Here is a 21958-nt window from a genome sequence, read left to right on the forward strand (position 1 = left end):
TGGCCGTCTTTGAAAAAAGTTTGGACTTAGTGAATCACAGCCCATCAGGGAGAGTGGTGCTGGGCTCTCTGACTCAACCCTCTGATTGAACAGTTTCATAGGATATACACACCCCATAGTTTAATCAGCATTTACCTAAATTCTTTAAGTCTTTACTAAAAAAAAGGGTTTTTGTTTGTTCGTTTTTTTAATGAATCCATTTGGCTCTCAGAATTTTCCTGCTCCTAAACATTCATTTAAAGTCTTTTTCGCTGCAGGTTTTTTTGGTGAGATTTTTTTAAGGCTTTAATTGAACAAAAGCCTCTTTGGTGCAGGGGATTTGGAAGTTCTGAGCAGATAAGTGCCTTGAACGCTGTGCCCTCTCAGCAGGAAAACATGGACCTGGGAGAGACCAGGGTTCAAATTCAGCCATGATGCTCACTAGTCCCTGCCGTGCCAGAACCTGCCTGTGATCCTGTGCCTGACCTTGCCTGGTTTCCTGCCTTGGCCCTGTCGGACTGACTCCTCGCGGAACACTTGGATTCGGAACTGGAGCTGGACCGCGTTACTCGGGTTACCCCCAGGCCCAGCACACCAGCGCAGGCAACCGACTTACCACTACAGAAAAGAGGGCGATGCAGTGATTAAATGGACCGGCCTCGATCACATCCACTGGGATGGGGGACGACTTTTCTCTTTTTTATACATATAAAAAATGGGATCCAGATGAGGCTCAGTCATCAAGAAGGGAGCATGGAAGGCTTGGAATGAATCCCCTGAAAGCCAGAGCCATTAGACTGATAGCAGCCAGGATAAATGCATCAGGTTGCCATGGCGACGGAGAGGCGGGCAAGCGCTTGCAATCTACGGATCTCTGAGTCACAGATGCAGAAAAGCGACCGGGAAGATGAAGGAATGAAAGAGGCCGGCTCACAGAGGATTCCTTGGCTAGCTGGGTTGGGAAGTGGGGTTTTTTTTTGGGGGGGGGGCTTCCTCTGGAGGGCAGGAAGCCATGTCAAGAGCTGTCAGTGTCCTTGTCTGCCCCCAGCAACTGTTTAGGCTGAAATCCTGCAGGCACCTTGCCTGGATAGGAACCCCACTGAATACCAGGTTTTCAGATTTCACAGTAAAAGAAGGCAGAGCCCAGGGATGCCTCAAACGCATCAGGGACCCTTTTGAGGCCAAACCAGCCTTTGAGGGTAGCTTTTGCCAGACTGGGATACGGATCCTAGGAATGGGACCAGGCCTCTTGCTTGCCTGAGCAGAGGGCAGAGTCTGGGTATGCAAAAAAAAATCTCTTGACTTCAGCCTGGCTGGAATGTAGTTTGTTGACTGACATTTCCACTCCACCCACTTTTTGCCTTTGGCCCCACCTGGCCATGTGGCCCCCAGAAAGCTTTCTACAGGCTGAAAGCATTCCCCATATCTGCCAGGCTTCGGGGAATCAGAATAAGCAGATCAAACGAAAGGAGCATTCATACCAGTTAGTTTCTTTAATAATCACAGCGATAGACAAAGGAATGCACATCTCTCTAGAAATGGTGTTGCTCCCAGTTAAGGTTTACCCCCCTGTACCCATTAATCTACGCCACTCCTACATTGAGTAATCTGAGCTTGTTGCCTCTGCGCTCTCTGTTCTATGACTCTCAGAGCCTGTCTAGTCTTAGGCAAGTGGGGGGTCAGGAATGCTGCCCAAGGACACTGAATCTACCAGTCTCTCTCTCTCTCCCGGTGTTTCCTCTTCTAGCTGCTCCTCACCCAGTATTTCCCAGCTTTCCCCCTCTGGACTATGCCCCTCTGCAAACCACTGTTCTAAATTCATACTGTCCTCCTGCCCTTGGGAAGGTTCAGGAAAAGTGATGGGCGGGGGGCGGCTGCTCCCACCATTCCTCCTCATTCCAGACCCTGACAATATCTTTGGCCTATAGGCAGAGTAACACACACCTAACACTCCCCTGCCTTTGCCTGGGTAGCAAGTATGTCAGGGAGATGGGTTTCTGCTTAGCCTTGACACGCTGGTGTCCTGAATCAGGGCCGCATTTAGGTTTGATGAGGCCCTCAGCTACTGAAGGTAATGGGGCCCTTAATGTCCAGTTGTTCTTTATCAACAACAAATTGTCACTGTTTTTTGTGTGGAATATATGCTATATGGTAATTTATGGACCTAATAGGTATCTAAAGCCATTTGCACATGTTGCACCCAGTCCATGCAGAATGTAGGCACCCTATATATAGAAATGAGCAAACCAGTGATATTTTAGGGAGCAGGCGAGCAGGCAGGGCCCATGACTTACATCATAGGAGCCTGCACAACACCACAACACAACACAGCACTAAACACTGTTGCTGTATGTAAGTTTTATTTTTATCTTATATTTTGGAAATGTACATCCAGGTGTTTTTTTCCTTTAAAAAAATTTGGGGCCCCCAAGATAGTGGGGTCCTAAGCTGTAGCTTGTTTAGCTTATACATAAATCCGGCACTGTCCTGAATGCAGGAAGATACTTAACGACAGAGATTGTTTCTTTCCTGTGCAGCAGCAGCTGTGTGGCTGGGGAATGAGAAGGGTGTGGCAGAATAGCAACCTTTTAAGTGGGCAGGAGTTTGCTGCAACCGGCTCCAGGTGGTGCATGGCATACTGTTGGTGCATTGCATACTGGCACAAGCTAACATTTTATGGGAATGCTGCACCCATGGGTGTCTAACACAGACTCTCCCAGTCTGGTGCTATCGATGGCTCTGCTCTGGCTCCGCAGTCAAGAGCAGCCATGCTTTTGAATCCCAGTTGCTGGAAAAAATACAGCGTCAGACATTCAAAACTCCCCTAAACAGGGCTGCCTTCAGATGTCTTCTGAAAGTCAGATAGTTGTTTATCTCCTTGACATCTGATGGGAGGGCGTTCCACAGGGTGGCCACCACCACCGAGAAGGCCCTCTGCCTAGTTCCCTGTAACCTCACTTCTCGCAGGGAGGGAACCAGCTCTCAGAGCTGGACCTCAGTGTTTGGGCTGAATGATGGGGGTGGAGACGCTCCTTCAGGTCTACTGGGCCAAGGATGTTTACGGCTTTAAAGGTCAGCACTTTGAATTGTGCCTGGAAACGTACTGGGAACCAATATGGGTATTTCAGGACTGGTGTTATATGGTCTCAGTGGCTGCTCCCAGTCACCAGTCTGGCTGCTACATTCTGGATTAGATGTAGTTTCTGGGTCACCTTCAAAGGTAGCCCCATATAGAGGGCATTGCAGTAGTCCAAGCGGGCGCCACCACCGAGAAGGCCCTGTGCCTGGTTCCCTGTAACCTCACTTCTTGCAGGGAGGGAACTGCCAGAAGGCCCTTGGAGCTGGGCCTCAGTGTCCAGGCAGAACAATGGGGGTGGAGATGCTCCTTCAGGTCTACTGGGCCGAGGCTATTTAGGGCTTTCAAGGTCAGCACCAACACTTTGAATTGAATGTGCTTCGTCCTTCCTAGTTGGATGCAGAAAATGCTTCTGGATCCCAGTTGCTGGAAACCGCAGGAGGGGAGAGTGTTGTTGTTGTGCTCAGATCCTGCTTGTGGATTTCCCATTGGCCACTGTGAGAACAGGATCCTGGACTGGAAGGGCCATTGGCATTGCATGTTATGTCCCTAGAAAGAAGAGAAGGCTGGCAAGCAGAAACAGTTATTTGCAGCCTGCTTACTGAGAGTGACATTCATCACGCGCCGGCTCATATCCGCTGTAGCTCTGAGAAACTGGCACCGACAATTTGTGGCTGAGACGAAAGCAGTGTTCGCATCCCTTGGGCTGCATTTAAATCCTCTCCATACCTGGAGTTTTAGGTCATTGTTTTAATCTTTGCTGTACAGCACCCCAGGTGCCCCCTAACGGCAGAGGACACGGCAGAAAAGTTTTAAACAAACAGCTCTGCACGAATAAATAAATCACGCACCTTTAAAAGGAATATGTTCCTCTGATAGCCTTTTTAAAGGGAGCTGTCACATTCCTTGCGACGGATGTTTTCAATACCAGGAGCTCCTTCTTGGGGGCTACCCATATTCAGGTCATTTTTTCTTGAGATGCAGTGGAGGGGAAATGCAATTTTTGTGGGAACGCCTCCTTGGTCTTTTTGCTGCGAAACTGTGGAAGCAGAGAAGGGTGGGCCGGGCCCCCGGATGGGGAGAACTGGAAAGCTGGCTGTTTAAGCTCCTGGTGTAGCAGGCAGGCAATATCTTCGCAGCACAGCCAGGTCTTGAGCAGTTCTCCTGTTGCCATTGGCCTGGGAAAACTTGAGCAATCTCAGGGGGGAAATAGGATCTGGTTACACAGTGCAGGAATCTCATGACTGCTTGCAGAGATAATCTCAACCCAAGAGGGAACAGGAGCGCAGAACCAGATATGGTTCTGATCTGCCTCTCCAGATCTGCAGTGGGGGGCTTTTGTTTCTGAGTGAGGTGGTCTGCTTCGTTGTGTCCCTTGCTGCTCCCACTTCTATGAGCTGGCCAGACCCACTGCAACCAAGCTCCCCCTTATTCTTCTCCTTTGGCCAAGCAACCTCCCACTCTGGGGAGGAGTCAGTCTTCTGTTCCTTGAGGAACCGTAGCAGGGCCTGCCTTGAATTGGCCCCACAGTTACCAATCTCTGCTCTAATTAGCAGGAGCTCACTTTAGGCTCTCCACTTCCCAGCCTGCTTTGTAACATTTGTGCAACAGTGGCAGTGATCCCTTTTGGGGGCCATTTACATCTCAAGAGTCCTCCAGGAGTCCTCTTAGTAGGCGAAGTCAAAGTGCGTTGGAGTTAACTTAGCAGCCCTAAGGCGAAGCGAAGCGCATTGCCGTTTTGTGTGGTTGAATGCCGATGGGCGGAGCTGATGTCACTAATTCACCCTGGGTCTCCCCTCCTCTTCTCTCTCTCCCCTACAGTGCCTTTTAGAGAAACTCCCAGCTACACGAAGAGGAGGCGGATCATCGGCACGGGCGGCCTCTCCTCCCCCCGCCTGCTGCAGCGGTCTGCCAGCGACAACAATTTGAAGTCCGAGAGCCGCCCGTCCTACTCCCCAGTGCCCTCGCTCCGCGGCCTGCCCCAACAGCTGCTGGCTCAGATGCAGGAAGCTGCTGTCGGGGTGGCGTTGGGGGACAGCAGCCTGGTGAGCACGGGCAGCTCCCGGAGCGCCCACAGCCGCTCCCCGTCGCTGCAGCGCGTGCGGGAAGAGAAGGAGGCCGATGCCCACACACTCAGGAGAAGCAGCCGCGGCAAGGCCAGGTGAGAGAAGCCACGCAAGAGAGGGAGGAAAGGGGGGGGACCCCCTCGGACCACCCAGGGTCACACACAACTGCTTCCTGGCTGACTTGGCTGCTTCCTGGGGGGGCATGAGGGAAGTTCTGGTAGTGGCCGAGTTCCTCTGGGGGTCCGCAAGCTGGGGAAAGGGCTCCAGCCACATTTGTGGCTCTGATGTGGGAGGGGTGGGCTGGCCAGTGGCGCTCCTGAAATGCTGGACAGCTCCTCTTCTCCCTCAGGGGTCTGCATCTATCCATTCCATTGACTGGCGCCTCTGAGGATGGGGGAGCTGTCCAGCGTGCTGAAGGCAGGCTGCCTTAAGGGCCTGTCCTCCCCTCCGAGGGAGGTGGGTGCCTCTGCTGCCCCCCTCCCCTCCCTCCAGACCCATCTGGTCAATGCAAGCTTCTGGGTCCATCGTGATACTTGCCAACCGCCAAGGGGTGGGTCTTGAAAGTGATCCACAGTGGTGTATTTCAGACTATGAACCAACACAATGGCCAACTGGGTGCTCCCCTTGTCTACATTGGGTCCAGTTTTTGGTGGAGTGAGAAAGCGATCGTGCGGGGGAGATTCTGGGGAGCAGCCATTTCGCCCTTTGACATCTTGGCAAGGTTGTGGGGATGGGGCGAGGCCATGGAAGATGGCATCTCTCATGCCTTTTTATGTAACCTTCACACACAGGGGAAGTTAACACAAACGGTGGTTGCAGCCAGTTACACCTGCCTTGGCCAACTTGTTGCCTCCTCCCCATACGTTTTGGAAAACAGCTTTCATCAGCCCCAGCTGCTGCTGGCTGGGGGTTGTTGGAAACTGCAGCCCAAAAGATCTCTAGGGCAACAGGTTAGCCAATTCTGATGTATGAAATCACAGCCACGCTGTTCCAATAGCAGGAATTTCAGTGGCTGCGCCTGTACCTCCATACTGCCTGCTTTTCTCTAGCCTTTTCCTGGGTGCTTGGGTGGTGGGCATGGCTATTCCTTGCTGCTTCTGAGCAGTGGAGCTGGGGGACGAATTAATAAGGGGTCTCAAAACCCCTCAGTTGGTATCTGGGGAGGGGAAATGGTTTCCCTTGAACTAATGTGGAGAAGAATCTCTTGGGATGGTGCCTGGACAGACCTGGGAGAAGAAAGTGACCAGTCTGGACTTGACGAGTTTCTTTCGGTATTAATAACCACGTCCAATAGTCTGTCCCAGTTTTGGTTATTAATTCCCAGCTTGGGATGGTAGCAAGCTGTTCAGTGTCACGCTATGAGTGACAGGCAGCATGCCACAAAGGGCTTTGCTGGGGACAGGATGTCCTTGTCGCTGTAGTGCTCTGCATAGGAATGTTAAACCTATAAAAACAGAGAAAAACCCTCCCTTCCCTGTAAACGTCTTTGTCACTAGTTCCTTTTGTAATTATTTGCCCATCAGCATCACTACGTTCCCCAGAAGTTAATGCACTGTCAGGCATTTTGTTTCTTGATTAACGATTCATTATTATTATTATTATTATTATTATTATTATTATTATTCATTTCGTTTCTATGCCGCTTTATATAAAGATCCCAAAGCAGTTTACAACACATTAAAGCGTCAAATAAAACAACCCAAAATAAAACTGTAATGGTTTCTAAGGGGTTGCTCGTGCGCAAGCAGGCAACTATCTCCCTGGCTGGGTGCAAACACCTGGCTGGGCTGCCAAAGTAAACTTTATCTGTCCGGATGCCACTCACCCGTGGCTGACTCAGTCGCTGGCAGAATCCATGAGAAGCTCTTTGACGCCTAGTCTCCGCCTACCCTCTCTGCGCGAAAGGCTTCTGTGCAAGGAAGGAGTGGGCAACGGAGGACCCCTACTCTCCCCGCTGGTCCCAGGCAAGGAGTCATGGGACCGCCTCGCCGCTTCCCCCATCTGCCCCCCTTCTCCACTGGTGCTACGCTGATTCTCTTCCCCAGAAGATGGGCTGCTTCTCCCGATCCCTGGACGCTCTCTGGAATCCCTCTGGCTTTTGCGCTCTCCCTCCAGCACTGATGGCAGTTCCCTGAGAAAAACATTACTTAAGAAACTCAAATATACATTTAAAGCAATCTAATTAACAGGAAACTAACATGTTATCTTAAAGATTCAAAAATAAAACATTACAAAGGAGGTCAACTGCAGAATGTACATTTAATGAGGCAAAGCTTTTAAAAAATATATCTTAAACATTTCAAAAGAAAACGTTACAGTAGTAAAGGCAGTCAAATATAAAATGTACATTTAAAACAGCATTATTAGCAAGAGACTAGAATGTTATCATAAGCATAGAACATTGCTGCTACGTGTGTACTGGAAGAAGCAAAGATCACCAGTATCGAAGTAATGATTCTTCAACATCAACTTTGTTGGACTGGTCATGTTGTGCGGATGCCTGATGATCATCATCCAAAGCAACTACTCTATTCTGAACTTAAAAATGGAAAGCGTAATGCTGGTGGTCAACAAAAGTGGTTTAAAGTCTGTCTCAAGGCAAATCTTAAAAAATGTAGTATAAACACTGACAACTGGGAAACACTGGCCTGTGAGCGCTCCAGTTGGAGAACAGCCTTGATCAAAGGTGTCATGGGCTTTGAAGACACTCGAACTCAGGACGCAAGGGAGAAACGTGCTAAGAGGAAGGCACGCTTGGCAAATCCACACTGTGATCAACTCCCGCCCAGAAACCAATGTCCCCACTGCGGAAGGACGTGTGGATCCAGAACTGGCCTCCACAGTCACTTAGAATCATAGAATCATAGAGTTGGAAGAGACCACAAGGGCCATCGAGTCCAACCCCCTGCCAAGCAGGAAACACAATCAGAGCACTCCTGACATATGGTTGTCAAGCTTCTGCTTAAAGACCTCCAAAGAAGGAGACTCCACCACACTCCTTGGCAGCAAATTCCACTGTCAAACAGCTCTTACTGTCAGGAAGTTCTTCCTAATGTTTAGGTGGAATCTTCTTTCTTGTAGTTTGGATCCATTGCTCCATGTCCGCTTCTCTGGAGCAGCAGAAAACAACCTTTCTCCCTCCTCTATGTGACATCCTTTTATATATTTGAACATGGCTATCATATCACCCCTTAACCTCCTCTTCTCCAGGCTAAACATGCCCAGCTCCCTTAGCCGTTCCTCATAAGGCATCGTTTCCAGGCCTTTGACCATTTTGGTTGCCCTCCTCTGGACACGTTCCAGTTTGTCAGTGTCCTTCTTGAACTGTGGTGCCCAGAACTGGACACAGTACTCCAGGTGAGGTCTGACCAGAGCAGAATACAGTGGCACTATTACTTACGGACTCATTGTTAAAACCATGCTTATGGAAGACAATCTACAAGCGATCGCCTAAGAAGAAGAAGAAGGAGGAGGTGGTTGATGGAGGCTGTGGAAGCTCAGGCTTGATGACCTGGGTTTGCATTAAGAGACAGCCAAGATGGTCAGGACTCACCAGGTGGCAAATAACCAATTGGCAGAAATATCACTAATGGAGGACTGTGAACAAGGCAGTCCTGAAGTTCAAGAATGCTGTAGACACGGAGCATAAAAAATGCCATCAGTTTCTGACTTTTTTTAGAAAAATAAATAAATAAAGAGTGCCTTCCATCCAGCCATCTTGAGGACGCTGTCAGGCAGGCTAACACAGTCCTGCACCAAGGAAAGAGGGTTGGCCCAGCATCTGTTAGCAATCCTTGACGCTCAGTCTTCCCTGCCCTAGAGAGGATGACTCTCGTCTCTGGGAAAGAGCTGCCTGTGTCATAATCAGAACGAGCCACCAGGTGGCAGTCTGATAGAATGATGTGATTACTCAGGAAGGAAGGGAATAATTCTTATTGAGACCGATCCAACTTGGGGCAAACAGAGTAGACTGTGGTTTCCTGATGCCCCTTCCTCTTCAGAGCAGTCTCCCCCAGAAAGAACAAGCTGGATTCCCAGAGCTCCAAGGAGGTGTGCAGTACAGTACAGACATACCGCATGTTACGTTTGCTTCAGGTTGCGCGTTTTCAGGTTGAGTCCTGCGGCGACCCAGAAGTACTGGAAAGGGTTACTTCCGGGTTTGCCGCCCGCGCATGTGCAGATGCCAACTTTGCTGCCACATACACCCGGACAACACCATTACTGGCCCCAACAACATCACACATACCATCTCGGGACTATTTAATTGCTCATCGTCTAACATTGTGTATGCCATCAAATGCCAACAGTGTCCTTCAGCTCTCTATATTGGACAAACAGGCCAAACCTTACGCCAAAGAATAAACGGACATAAATCTGACATCAAGAATCACAAAACAGAGAAACCAGTAGGAGAACACTTCAATCTCCCAGGACATTCTATACAAGATCTCAAAGTAGCTGTTTTACTACAAAGGAATTTCAGAAATAGACTGGAAAGAGAAGCTGCTGAATTGCAACTCATTACCAAACTCAAAACCATGGAGAGACCTGGTCTGAACAAAGACATTGGATTCTTATCTCATTATACATGACTAAGCCATTTTTCACCTTCTCACCCCTTGCCTTTTCCTGCAAGACCTATTGCAGTCGTTAAGAGTCGTCAACAGGCTCATCTCAGCTATTTGCCAATCTCCCATTCCCACCACCCTTCTGAGTAATACCCCTCCCCACCTTCTCACTATATAGAAGGGTCTGGCAACTTCTGTTTCAGTGTATCTGAAGAAGTGTGCATGCACACGAAAGCTCATACCAAGAACTAACTTAGTTGGTCTTTAAGGTGCTACTGGAAGGATTTTTTTTATTTTTATAAATATGTTAGAAGGTCTGGGAGAGTGAGAAGGTTTTTGGCAGGAAAATGAAATTGCAGTAGGAACCAGGTGAGCCTCTTGGGGGAGAGTATTTGACAAAGAAGGCTCCCTCTCTCCTGTTAATGGAAATATCTGAGGGCTCCCTTGGACAAAAAACAAGGACACCAGCCAGGGATAACAGAGCAAAACAGCAGCCAGTAGGCTTGGTCTTTATTGAAGACTGTCGTGACAGGACTCCCACCTGCCACCAGGTGAAACAAAATGGAAGCCCCGAACAAAAGAGAACCCAAACTTTATTAGCTGCTAATCCCCATGTTACACCCCCCAAACTACATCACTCATACATCATGGGTACATCACGAAAGGGGAGGTCCGGTGGCCGTAATCTGAGCATCCTGGACCCTGCCCCATGGTTCCCCTTGCCCTCCACCAAACACCCATCAAGTGTAACAAAAGAGATATTTACATTTCCCTGTTTCCCAGCCAAATTAATCACACCCTTTTGTCTTTATCTGGGTTTGTTATTTTTTGAATGGCTACCTGTCTGGCACTCAGGTATCAGGATGCCAGGGATTATCACTCAGGCAGAGGGGCTGCTGAGCAGCTGAGCTCACATGTCTATATGAATTTCTGAAGTTTTCCCTGTGAGCCAGTACATAGAGACATTTATCAGTGAATTCTTACATTTGGTATTGTGCAGCAGAGGCCCTTTGAATAGATAGGAAGAAACTGTATGAAGTGTTTTGTGGGGGGAAATCACAAAAGTCACAAAAGTGATGGTGCTGGTTTTGGTAGTGGGCTGCATGTGCATGATATCTGATGGAGGGCTGGCCTCCCCCCAAACCTATACATAAATTCCTGCAACAGGACATGCAGGAAGAGATGTTCCGTTAGGTAACCTTTTGTGCTACTTAAAATCTTAGTCCAGGAAACTCTGTTGAAATGCTTGTGAAGTCACTTTGATCCAGGGTGGGCAGAAGATCTCTGGGCGATTTGTGTAAATTGGCAAGAGTTCCTGGCTGCCGGTTGTTCAACAATAGGAACGACAAAAGGGGCTGTGGCAGCGCAGAAAGCTTGGGTAAAGTGGAAGTGGAAGGACTGTGAGCAAACTCCTGGGTTTGGAATGTGCTCGGAGACACCCTGTTCTTTAATTCTGTGTCTTTTGTACCTGGCTTTGATGGATAGATCCTGGGGCTCTCATAAGAAAACCACACAGTCGATCCCATCAGCCTGAAGTCTGCCCACACCTGTTCTGATCCCTCTCTGGTTGCACTGATGGTGGTAATGCTTGCCCAGATATGGGACCTCCTCTCCATTTGAGTAGTGGGATATTCTGGAGTAAGGGGCTTCCCCTACCAGGTAGAAATTAAAAGGCCATGGGGTGGTTTGTTTTTATGGCAAAATAGGATGTTCTTCCCTCTGTGGTTGTGGGGCTCTTTTTCCACCTGTTGACAGAGACAACTCAGAAACCTGCTGATGCCACCCAAATTGGTGAGCCTTTTCCCCAATGGCTTCCTTGCTGCCCTCAAGGTCAACAGCTTCCCTCATACACTGAAACGCTCGTTGGAGTAAATAATAATCATTGTAAAAAATACAAAGCTTGTCTCTGTTGTTCTGCTTCCTATTCTGGGGGACCGACGTGGTTGCTAAGATCTTCAAAGGGATCTTAGCAACCGTGTTAGCCCCACCGAGCAAGAAGCAAAGTGTGGATGTTGTTTTTAAACCCAACCGTCATTTAAGAAACAGGAGGCAAAGTGGTTGAGTTGTGCAGAAATCTTCCTGCAGCCTCTGGAAAGATTCTGCGTAACTTGCAATGGAGCCACCTGCTCTTTAAGTCATGGCTCGGTGGTCGATCACTCACTTTGCAGGCAGAAGGTGCCGGGATCAATTAAAGGAAGGGCTGAGAAGCAAGAGCCTCTGAGCTCCGGAGCCCAGAGGGGCAGAGACATGTTGGCAGGATGGTTGTGAGTCAGGATAAGGCACCTCCATGTCATCATATCAACAGGCCTGCCTGGTTTATTTCTTCTTGTGGAACTAGTTGATCCGGATGGAGGCAGCGTGGTGTAGCAGTTAGTGTCAGAGTTGGACTCGGAACTGGGAGAGACCAGGGCTCCAATCTCCACTTGGCCGTGAAGCTCACTGCCAGTCACTGCCTCTAAATCTAACCTGCCTCACGGGGCTGTTGTGGGCATGAAATAAGGAGGGGCGGAGGGCCATGTACAGCACCTTGCACTCCTGGGAGAAAATGGTGGGATCTAAATGCAATAAGTACGTAAGTAAATAATAAACAGCAAAGTCTGGGGTTTGTAAAAATACATTCAGATTAGGAGAATGAATTTCTTTCTTTTAAATACCATATTTTTCGCTCTATAACACGCACCCGACCATAACACACACATAGTTTTTAGAGCAAAGAATACGGTAGTTTTTTTTCTTTTCAAAAGGAAAGGAAAAGGTTATACACTATTCTGCAAAATGCAATGTTATCAAACAGGATCTGGCAATGGGAGAACGAGACAACTAACCACGTTGCACATGTGCGTCTCCTGTGTCACTGATATTCTGAGCCATCTCTGACGTTTCTGCTGGACCAAGTCAGAGGCTCTGCAGCCCTTCCTTGGGGTTTCGCAGCCTGTTCCCAAGAAGTTTCCAGGGACCCTCGGGGAACTTTGCAGGAGCCATTCATTTTCTCGCTCTGCAGTGGCCTTTGGCATCCCTTGCCATGCTGGAGCTCTGTGGCAAAGTGATTAAGAGTTTACCTCCAATAGAGAGAAGCTGCAGCTCGGAAGAGAACATATTAAAAAGCAGGGAGGCACCTCCAGGACCCCATTCCCTAGCCCAACCTTCCCCAACCAGGTGCTCCCCAGATCTTTTGAACCATCAGCCCTGGCCATCTTGCCTGTGCTTGGAAAGGGTGGCCCAGATTCTCACTCCTTTGAGTAGGCAGGGCCCAGCAAAATGCATTGCTCTCCAACCTCTCCCTTTCCTCTTCTGTAGGATTTCTGCCAACCATCCTTCCCCCTCATTCCTCTTGTTCACTCAGACCTTCAGCTGGTCCTCCCCCCCCCCAAAAAAAAGCAGCAGTGGAAAACCTTGGGGTTTTATTTTTAATATTCTCTCGCCCATCCCCAGAGGCCCCACCATAATCAAGTGCCTGTCTCTGGCTGTTTGCGTGTGTGTTTGTTAGTCATGTGAATTAATTTCCTCGCCCGCCCACAATCCATTTATTGAATTTCAACCACAGGAGTCAGAAGCCAGCCTCGGAAATGGCCTCTCTGCCTCAAGGCGGAGGTGCTCTGCGCAGAGAGCACCCTCCCACCCACATCCCCACACCCTACCCATCCCAGAATCTCACCGGCAGCAGCCCCAGACCCCAACCATCCCAATGGGGGCCTGATGCACCGGGAAGTTCTCCCCCACAAGCCCCACTGAAATGAACAGGAGCTGCCTGCCCCTCCTTTCAGTGGGGCCTGTGCGAAGAACCTCCCAGTGGATCGGGACCTGTAATTTGTCACTTGGCCACTTTCAGTTGCATCCTAAATTATTAGAATTTTTTAAAGATTTGTTTTAAACCCTGCTTTTAGTTGTGGGGTGTAGGTTTTGTTTTGTTTTGTTTTGTTTTGTTTTGTTTTGTTTTGTTTTGTTTTGTTTTGTTTTGTTTTGTTTGCAAATTGCCTTGAGTCTTGTGTGAAGGGAGATTCATAAATTCAGAAACAAATCAATAAACCTGCCCCCTGTGGTTAAAAAAATCACAGGATTGTAGAATAGGAAGGGACCCCAAGAGTCATCTGGTGGCCCAACCCCATGCAATGCAGTGGAAGAAAAGTTAAATCCTGCAGGGCCCTGGTCTCATGGGACAGAGCATTCCACCAGGTCGGAGCCACCACTGAGAAGGCCTTGGTCCTGGTGGAGGATAGCCTGACTTCCTTAGGGCCCGGGACCTCTAAACTAAGAATCTGGTGTTTGGTCAGAATCTTCTTTCTGTTGGGATACTGCCAGGGAGATAAAGTCCGTCATGGCCCCCAAGCCGGCTGCCGGACGATCCAACGATCTCCCGTAGTCACGCAGTATGAGCGATTAGCGACACGAGTTTCCTGAAAATACCTTGCCACATTCCAGGGCTCGTGCACACTCTTATCAGCAGATAATGCACAGCCAGAAGTCGCACTCAGGAGAGCATTATTTACAAGCTTTTATTCAGCATTGATCAGAACAAAGAAAGACATGACTGTCTGCGTCAGTGTCTTCGACAGAGAGAGAAATGAAAGCAACAGCAAACATAAACATCCTGTGAACAGGAAATACGCAGGCTGTGACACAAACATCCTGCTCCCTTTTAAGGTGGAACGGAAATATCCTAACACTTTCTTGTAAGCTGAAGCCATTGGTTCGAGTTCTACCGTCTGGAACAGAAGAAAACAAGCTTTCTCCACCTTCCATAGTTAGACATTTACCACTTCTCCTAGGAGGGACACTGTGTGAGCCAATACAAATAGCATTCTCTAAAATAATACTTCTTTAGGGAGAATGCAAAGGCCAGAGGGCAGCCTCTGAGCCCATCAGAAACTGTTCTCACTTCTTTCCTGTCAATAATAATAATAATAATAATAATAATAATAATAATAATAACAACAACAACAACAACAATACCCAGCTTCTTCGCCTGACATTGACTTAAGGCGGCTTACAGATAAAAATAAGAACAGCTAAAAAACATAGAAATAAAATTATTTAAAAAGAAATTAAACATGGATAGAATTAAAACTCTCTATATACATTTAAAAGAACCATACAAATAATTGCAATAACAACAGCCTGGCAGCCAAATCATTATCTTCCCCCACATCTTGTGTTAAGTGTACCAAGGTTTCAGCGCCACAAGCTCAATGCAAAACAAGATTAATAGCTCATACAACCTTTGCACAGATATCATTACCTCTGTTACTGCTATTATTTCATATTAGGGTTGTCGCCCAATAAATGGAAATCTTAGCTGATTAATTGCATGAGTCTTGCTCGGTTAATCAATTGATTAAATTTTCCTACTTGTACATGTGAGAAAACAACAGCCCCTGTGGTTCTGAAGCAGAAAGACCAGCTCCCCAGGTGAGGCTGGCCAGAAAGAAGCAAGGGAAGCAAATGGCTTTTTATTGTGTGTGTTTTATAGGTGCTGCACTTATTGCTGTTGTTATTATTATTATCATTATCATTATTATTTATTCTAAAGCACCTAACATCTATGAGAATGGGGAAAGGGCTATAATGATATCCATAATCACCATCATCAAGTGTTTTGCTTACAGCTGTTGTGGTTTTTGGCTTGCGGGCTTTTCACTGGGAATTAAATAATCCAAGCAGCCTTGGAAGCAAGGAATGTTACTGCTGGTTTTCTGCAAATGCTTTGACTTGTGTCTACATGGAACAGAGCCTCATCATGGATGCAGACATGGGGTTTGAGGTGTCTCTCTGCACATGCTGTGTGAATGTTCAGGGAGGCAGGAGAGGATATGTTGTTTATTAATATCCTTCCTAACCTGCGCTAGCAAGTTCTGTAACTTAGCAGAGTTTTATATTCCCCCTTTCAGGGAAGTTTTTAATGCGTGACATTTTAATGTATTTTTAATCTTTGTTGGAAGCCACCCAGAGTGGCTGGGGAAGCCCAGCCAGATGGTCAGAGTACAAATAATAAATTATATTATTATTATTATTATTATTATTATTATTATTATTTAGCACAGCCTGGATGCAGGCTTGTTTAAGCCTCTTAATATCAGATTCCTGGTAATTCCCCTTAAATCCCCCTTAAAAGAATAAACACTCCACAATCTTGTGTAAAGTAAATAAAAGAAGTTTACTCTCACATTCAGTTCACAGTCCAACCCCCTGCTCTGCAGGAATCTTGGGTAGACCATCCAAGGCTGGTGACCACCCAACCCATGCTTGGAAACTTCCAAGGAGGAGAGCCCACTGCCTTCTGAGGCAGCCCGTTCCACTGTCAAAAACAGCTCTTACTGTCAGGAAATATTCCCTGGCCAAGTCACAAAACCTTGGCAGCTGCTGCTGCTGCACGTCAGGGCTGAGATATCACGTCTCCTTGCTTTAGCGGCAGGGTTGCTAGCCTTGGTCCTGAAACTCACCTGCCTGTTTGGAGCTTAGTATCTCCAGCCTAGTCTAGGGTCCTGGTTGTTCACAGGTTTCCTCCAACTTTAGCCATTCCTCTTAGTGTCGCGCCTGAGCCTTTGCTTCTCTATGGTGGGGTATGTGATGGGTCAAGCGAGCACATGGGTGGAACAGGAGAGGACAGAACTGCCTGTTTATTGCATTGCATCCCAGTACTCAGAAATGGGCTCTCTGGATAGGAACAGGATTGGTAATAATCATAGAATCATAGAATCATAGAGTTGGAAGAGACCACAAGGGCCATCGAGTCCAATCCCCTGCCAAGCAGGAAACACCATCAGAGCACTCCTGACATATGGTTGTCAAGCCTCTGCTTAAAGACCTCCAAAGGAGGAGACTCCACCACACTCCTTGGCAGCAAATTCCACTGTCAAACAGCTCTTACTGTCAGGAAGTTCTTCCTAATGTTTAGGTGGAATCTTCTTTCTTGTAGTTTGGATCCATTGCTCCGTGTCCGCTTCTCTGGAGCAGCAGAAAACAACCTTTCTCCCTCCTCTATGTGACATCCTTTTATATATTTGAACATGGCTATCATATCACCCCTTAACCTCCTCTTCTCCAGGCTAAACATGCCCAGCTCCCTTAGCCGTTCCTCATAAGGCATCGTTTCCAGGCCTTTGACCATTTTGGTTGCCCTCCTCTGGACACGTTCCAGTTTGTCAGTGTCCTTCTTGAATTGTGGTGCCCAGAACTGGACACAGTACTCCAGGTGAGGTCTGACCAGAGCAGAATACAGTGGCACTATTACTTCCCTTGAGTAATAATAATAATAATAATAATAATAATAATAATAATAATAATATACCACCTCACCCATCTGGCTGGGTTTCCATTGGTTCACCATTACTTGGATCCATTAGGATAAGGTTTAGTACCTTACTTCAGTAGTGTGTCCCTGGGCGTTCCTTTTCCTTTTCTTACTTCCATATGACTGAATGGCTGCCATGCTACCTTCTGTGCTTGCTGCTGTTGTTGCTGGGGGAGGGCAAAAGCCAAGGCTGGCTCCAGAAAGTGGCACGACTGAGCCCTTGCCAGGACCCCAAGACCAACAAAGGACCGTTGCCGCTTTGCACAGACTATCCAAAAGAAGAAGGCACAGCTTAAGAGAATTCTCAGTTGCCACGAACTGCCTCTTCCAGGGTATGGGGGCCAGCGAGTGCCGTACTCAAGAGACCCCTGTCTGGGGGGGGGGGAGCCCTGGAGCGAATACTGGCAAAGCCTGTCTTCCTCACTTGAGAGGCATTTTGCAAAATAAAATAAAATAAAATAAAATAAAATAAAATAAAATAAAATGCAGTTTTCCCTGCCCACTGCAGCTGGAACAATTATGTCCAGGGCTGTCCTGGCAGCATAACTAAGCCAAGCAGTGCTGTAGTGGTTAAGAGCGGTGGACTCGGAATCTGGGGAACCGGGTTCGCTTCCCCACTCCTCCACAGGCTAGTCACACTTCTCTGAAGTCTCTCAGCCTCACTCACCTCACAGAGTGTTTGTTGTGGGGGAGGAAGGGAAAAGAGATTGTTGGCCACTTTGAGACTCCTTTAAAAGGTAAAGGGACCCCTGACCATTAGGTCCAGTCGTGACTGACTCTGGGGTTGCAGCGCTCATCTCGCTTTATTGGCCGAGGGAGCTGGCATACAGCTTCCGGGTCATGTGGCCAGCATGACTAAGCCGCTTCTGGTGAACCAGAACAGCACACGGAAACGCTGTTTACCTTCCTGCCAGAGTGGGACCTATTTATCTACTTGCACTTTGATGTGCTTTCGAACTGCTAGGTTGGCAGGAGCAGGGACCAAGCAACGGGAGCTCACCCCATCATTGGGATTCGAACCGCCGACCTTCTGATCAGCAAGTCCTAGTCTCTGTGGTTTAACCCACAGCGCCACCCACATCCCTTGAGACTCCTTAGGGTAGTGATAAAGCGGGATCTCAAATGCAAACACTTCTTCTTCTTTATTGAGGATTCTAGTGTTTTGAGGGTGATTGGTAGAACAAGGCGCAGTTTGAGCTTTCTTTCCCAATGTGGGCTGTGGCATTGCAAGGGATTCTGGGCGTGTGATTCAGCCCTTTCGAACAGCAGAAAGATTCGCCCTGGTCAGGAAATCATCCTCTTGTGGAAATCACTTTGGGTGTGCAGGTGAAGCGATGCTTCATTGTTTCTTTACCAAAGCGCCATCATTTCTCAGCTCCTTTCACAAAGGGGCATTCTGATTAAAGTCTCACTTAGAATTCACTTTCGTAGCAAATGAGGAATGGGCTAATTGCTTATGCAAACCAATTCATTCCTCATGCCCTGGGCAAAACTGCTCAATTCATCTCAGGAAGTGGGTAACTCTCACATTTATGTGGGGGAGGGGGCAAAATGGCTTGTTTTTATTTATGCATTTGTTCCGCTAAAGATCTAGAGCAGCGGTTTTGAACCTGTGGGTCCCCAGATGTTGTTGGACTACAACTCCCATCATCCCTGAGCTCTGCGTGATGGGAGTTGTAGTTCAACAACATCTGGGGACCCACAGGTTGAGAAAGGCTGATCTAGGCAGCATTTCCCAACCTTGGGCCTCCAGCTGTTTTTGGACTACAACTCCCATAATCCTCAGCTAGCAAGACCAGTGGTCAGGGATGATGGGAATTGTAGTTCGAAAACAGCTGGAGGCCCAAGGTTGGGAAACACTGATCTAGAGCATCACTGTGGGTGTTGTCAATTCTGTAAATTAACTTTAGGTTTAGGAGTGCTGACAGCAGCATGTGTGGCTTGTGTCAGATTTTGGGTGGAGCCCAAGATCCCCTTCTTCAAATGGTTGACTTTCCTGGGAAAGTGGCTCTCTGTACAGAAGCAACAATTTGTTGTGGACTTTGGCCCCATCCCTACTCCCTCCCAGAGGCCAAAAAAACCATCACCAAGTGTGAATTAAAAACCTTGGTTGAGTGGGCAGTGGAAGATGTCGATCCCCTATTCCCTGATCATGCAGACTTGAGCATCCAGTCGAAGGCTACCAGACTATCTGAGTTGCATTCCCTGGAGAAAAGTCCAGTTTTGGCCTCCCTGTGGCTGAACTGGAAGCCTGGGAAACAAGCATTCAATGCCATTTTGTCATCAAACGGGCCCAACTGGTGGTGTCAGTGCCAGACTTCTCAAACCAGCTCCCTCCCCAGAGAAAGTGATGCTTCAAGTCTCTGCCCTGTCAGGCTTTGGTTGAGGGAGGCATCCCTAGAAGGTCCAAGTCATTGAAATATTTTTATTATTATTATTTTGGTCACAGACCAGTTCCAGCCCACAAACAATATTGAGGAAGTCATAAAACATGATAGGGATACATTTGAATTTGCAATTAGGTATAGCAGGGACACTACAGGTATAGCAACAGTTAAAAATATATATATAAATTAAAACTTAGTCACTAACGTATAACCTAAAATTATCATTTAAGGCCTTACTCATTACAATAGCACAGCTTGTTCCCTAAGTTTTATGGCAATCACACATAATTTGTCTAACGTGATCTCAGGATCCTTGTCCTCTACCAGGGATTTTAGACATTGAAGTTCTGATTCATTTGGAGATTTTTGCATAGCAGGGGTAATAAATACCAAGCGTCTATCCCCGTAGAAACGGCAGTGTAACAAGGCATGAGAGACAGTTTCTACCTCCATCCAGCCGCAGGGGCAGACTCGTTCCGCGTATGGTTTACCCTCGACTCTGCCCTCCAATAAGGCAGATGGCAGCACGTTGAATCTAGCGAGGGTAAATGACCGTCTGTATTTAGGTATTTGTAATTTTGACAGATAATTTGCTGGGGTAAATCCTCTCCCATTATCTTTTATCGCTGGGTGTTTATTCATCTCGCTCACGTGGCTTTGCGGTTTCACATCCCAAATTCGTTGGCGGATTATTGCTCTAGCTTTCTCATAACCTACAACTATCAGGGCCTGTGGGGAAAACCCAAAGCCTCTTAGCTTTTCATACAGTGTAGCTTTCCCTTTGGATTGGGAGGAATCCAGTAGGGTTAAGGGTGCCAACCCAACAGGGGAAAAGGTGCTGGATTGATCAAAGCAGGATTGATCAAAAATCCTTTTGTGGAGTTTGGTGGTTAATGGGTAGTCTGGTGGTTAATTCGTAGAAGTCCCTCCCAGGCACAGGGCATACCAGAGGTTAACCCATTAACCACCAAACTCCACAAAAGGTACCGTATTTTTCGCTCTATAAGAAGCACCAGACCATAAGACGCACCTGGTTTTTGGAGGAAGAAAACAAGAAAAAAAATATTCTGAGTCCCAGAAGCCAGAACAGCAAGAGGGATCACTGCGCAGCAATCCCTCTTGCTGTTCTGGCTTCTGGGATAGCTGCGCAGCCTGCCTTCGCTCCATAAGACGCACACACATTTCCCCTTGCTTTTTAGGAGGGGAAAAGTGTGTCTTATAGAGCGAAAAATACGGTAGGTTTTAACCAATAATGGATCTTCAGAATCCATATCCAAGCACTAACAGGGATTTGCCTGACCTCCAGGTGGACATCTCTCTACCCAGGAGCAAGTGATGCTTCAAGTCTCCGTCCTGTCAGGCTTCGGTTGAGGGAGGCATCCTTAGAATGTCCAAGTCCCTCTTGGCATCTTCACTCTCCAAGCATGTCACCTGGGGAGAAAGGGGACCAAGCAGCCTTCTGCCTGTGGGGTTGAAGTGGGTGGCAGTGGGGCTTCTGTGAGATTTGGAGCTTTTGAGCAGGTTGAACAGGTGGCTGCTGCCTCAGAGAGACCTGATCCTGGCAAGGGAGGAGGAGGCCTGCCGTTTGAACGTCAGCCTGGAAGCAGGATACAATGTTCTGCTCCCACAGGGTGCTGGAAAGGCAAACTCCTCTCTCTTGTGGCGCGTGATGGCGGATTGACTTTGTGAAATCTTTCCCAGGGAGACGGGGAGATGGAGCGGAGGTGTTGCTCTTCGCAGGCCTTGTTTGGCCATCTGTCTGTCCTCCATTTGGTATGGTGTGAAGCTGACAGATTCTACCTTGCAGCTCAAAAGGGGGGGGTTGGGGAAGGGACCGGAAGAAAGCCATCTCTCGGGTGTTTTCTACCACCCAAAGCAAGAAAAATGATGCCCGCAAGCAAATATCTCGGCCAACTGAGATGAACTGCAAAAATGGATCCTTTAGAAAGGGGAATGGATGTCTTTCCTTGGTATTTCACTCATTTCATCATCATTTTTATTATTAAGCTTTGTTTAATGCAAAAGAAATGCAAGTAAAAACAATGCAAACGATAAAAATTCAAAACAAGATCTTAACATTTCAAAAGCGTTAAAAGCCAAATAGATTTGTGTTCTTGCCACTTAAGTAGCAGAGCTGAGGAAAACCAATCTTTGTCTGAGACCATGGAGAGTTGCTATTAAAACAACAACAACAACAATTTATACCCCACCCATCTGGTCGGGCCTCCCCAGCCACTCTGGGTGGCTTCTAACAGGATATTAAAAACACAATAAAAGATTAAACATGAAAATCTTCCCTAAACAGGGCTGCCTTCAGATGTCTTCTAAAAGCCAGATAGTTGTTTATTTCCTTGACATCTGGTAGGAGGGCATTCCACAGGGAGGGAGCCACCACCGAGAAGGCCCTCTGCCTCGTCAGAGTTTGCAACGCTGCCTTAAGGAGCAGGGGCATCTGTAGCATATGTGTTGCCGGCAGGGTGCAACGATCCGCCCAGCACCCCCAAATTTCATTTTGCCCCCTAATTAACTATTATTATGCTTATGTCAGACACCACACTTTTTTAACGAATTCTCTAAACAAATTTGAACAGTAA

The 21958-nt window shown here is 47.6% G+C and overlaps 1 protein-coding gene across 10 annotated transcripts in view; it reads left to right on the forward strand.

Moving 5' to 3' along the window:
* Positions 1–21958, forward strand: part of SHANK3 (SH3 and multiple ankyrin repeat domains 3) — a 449651-nt gene that overhangs the window by 213459 nt on the left and 214234 nt on the right. For all 10 annotated transcript variants that reach the window (XR_014012079.1, XR_014012080.1, XM_081209761.1 and 7 more), the window contains one exon: positions 4877–5216. Coding sequence is in view for 8 of the 10 variants with exons in the window: in XM_081209761.1 (XP_081065887.1) it covers positions 4877–5216 (340 nt within the window). In the remaining 2 variants the exon portion in view is untranslated. The remainder of the gene's footprint in view (positions 1–4876; positions 5217–21958) is intronic.

This window comes from Podarcis bocagei (assembly GCF_964188305.1).
Source record: "Podarcis bocagei genome assembly, chromosome: 10".
NCBI lineage: Eukaryota > Metazoa > Chordata > Lepidosauria > Squamata > Lacertidae > Podarcis > Podarcis bocagei.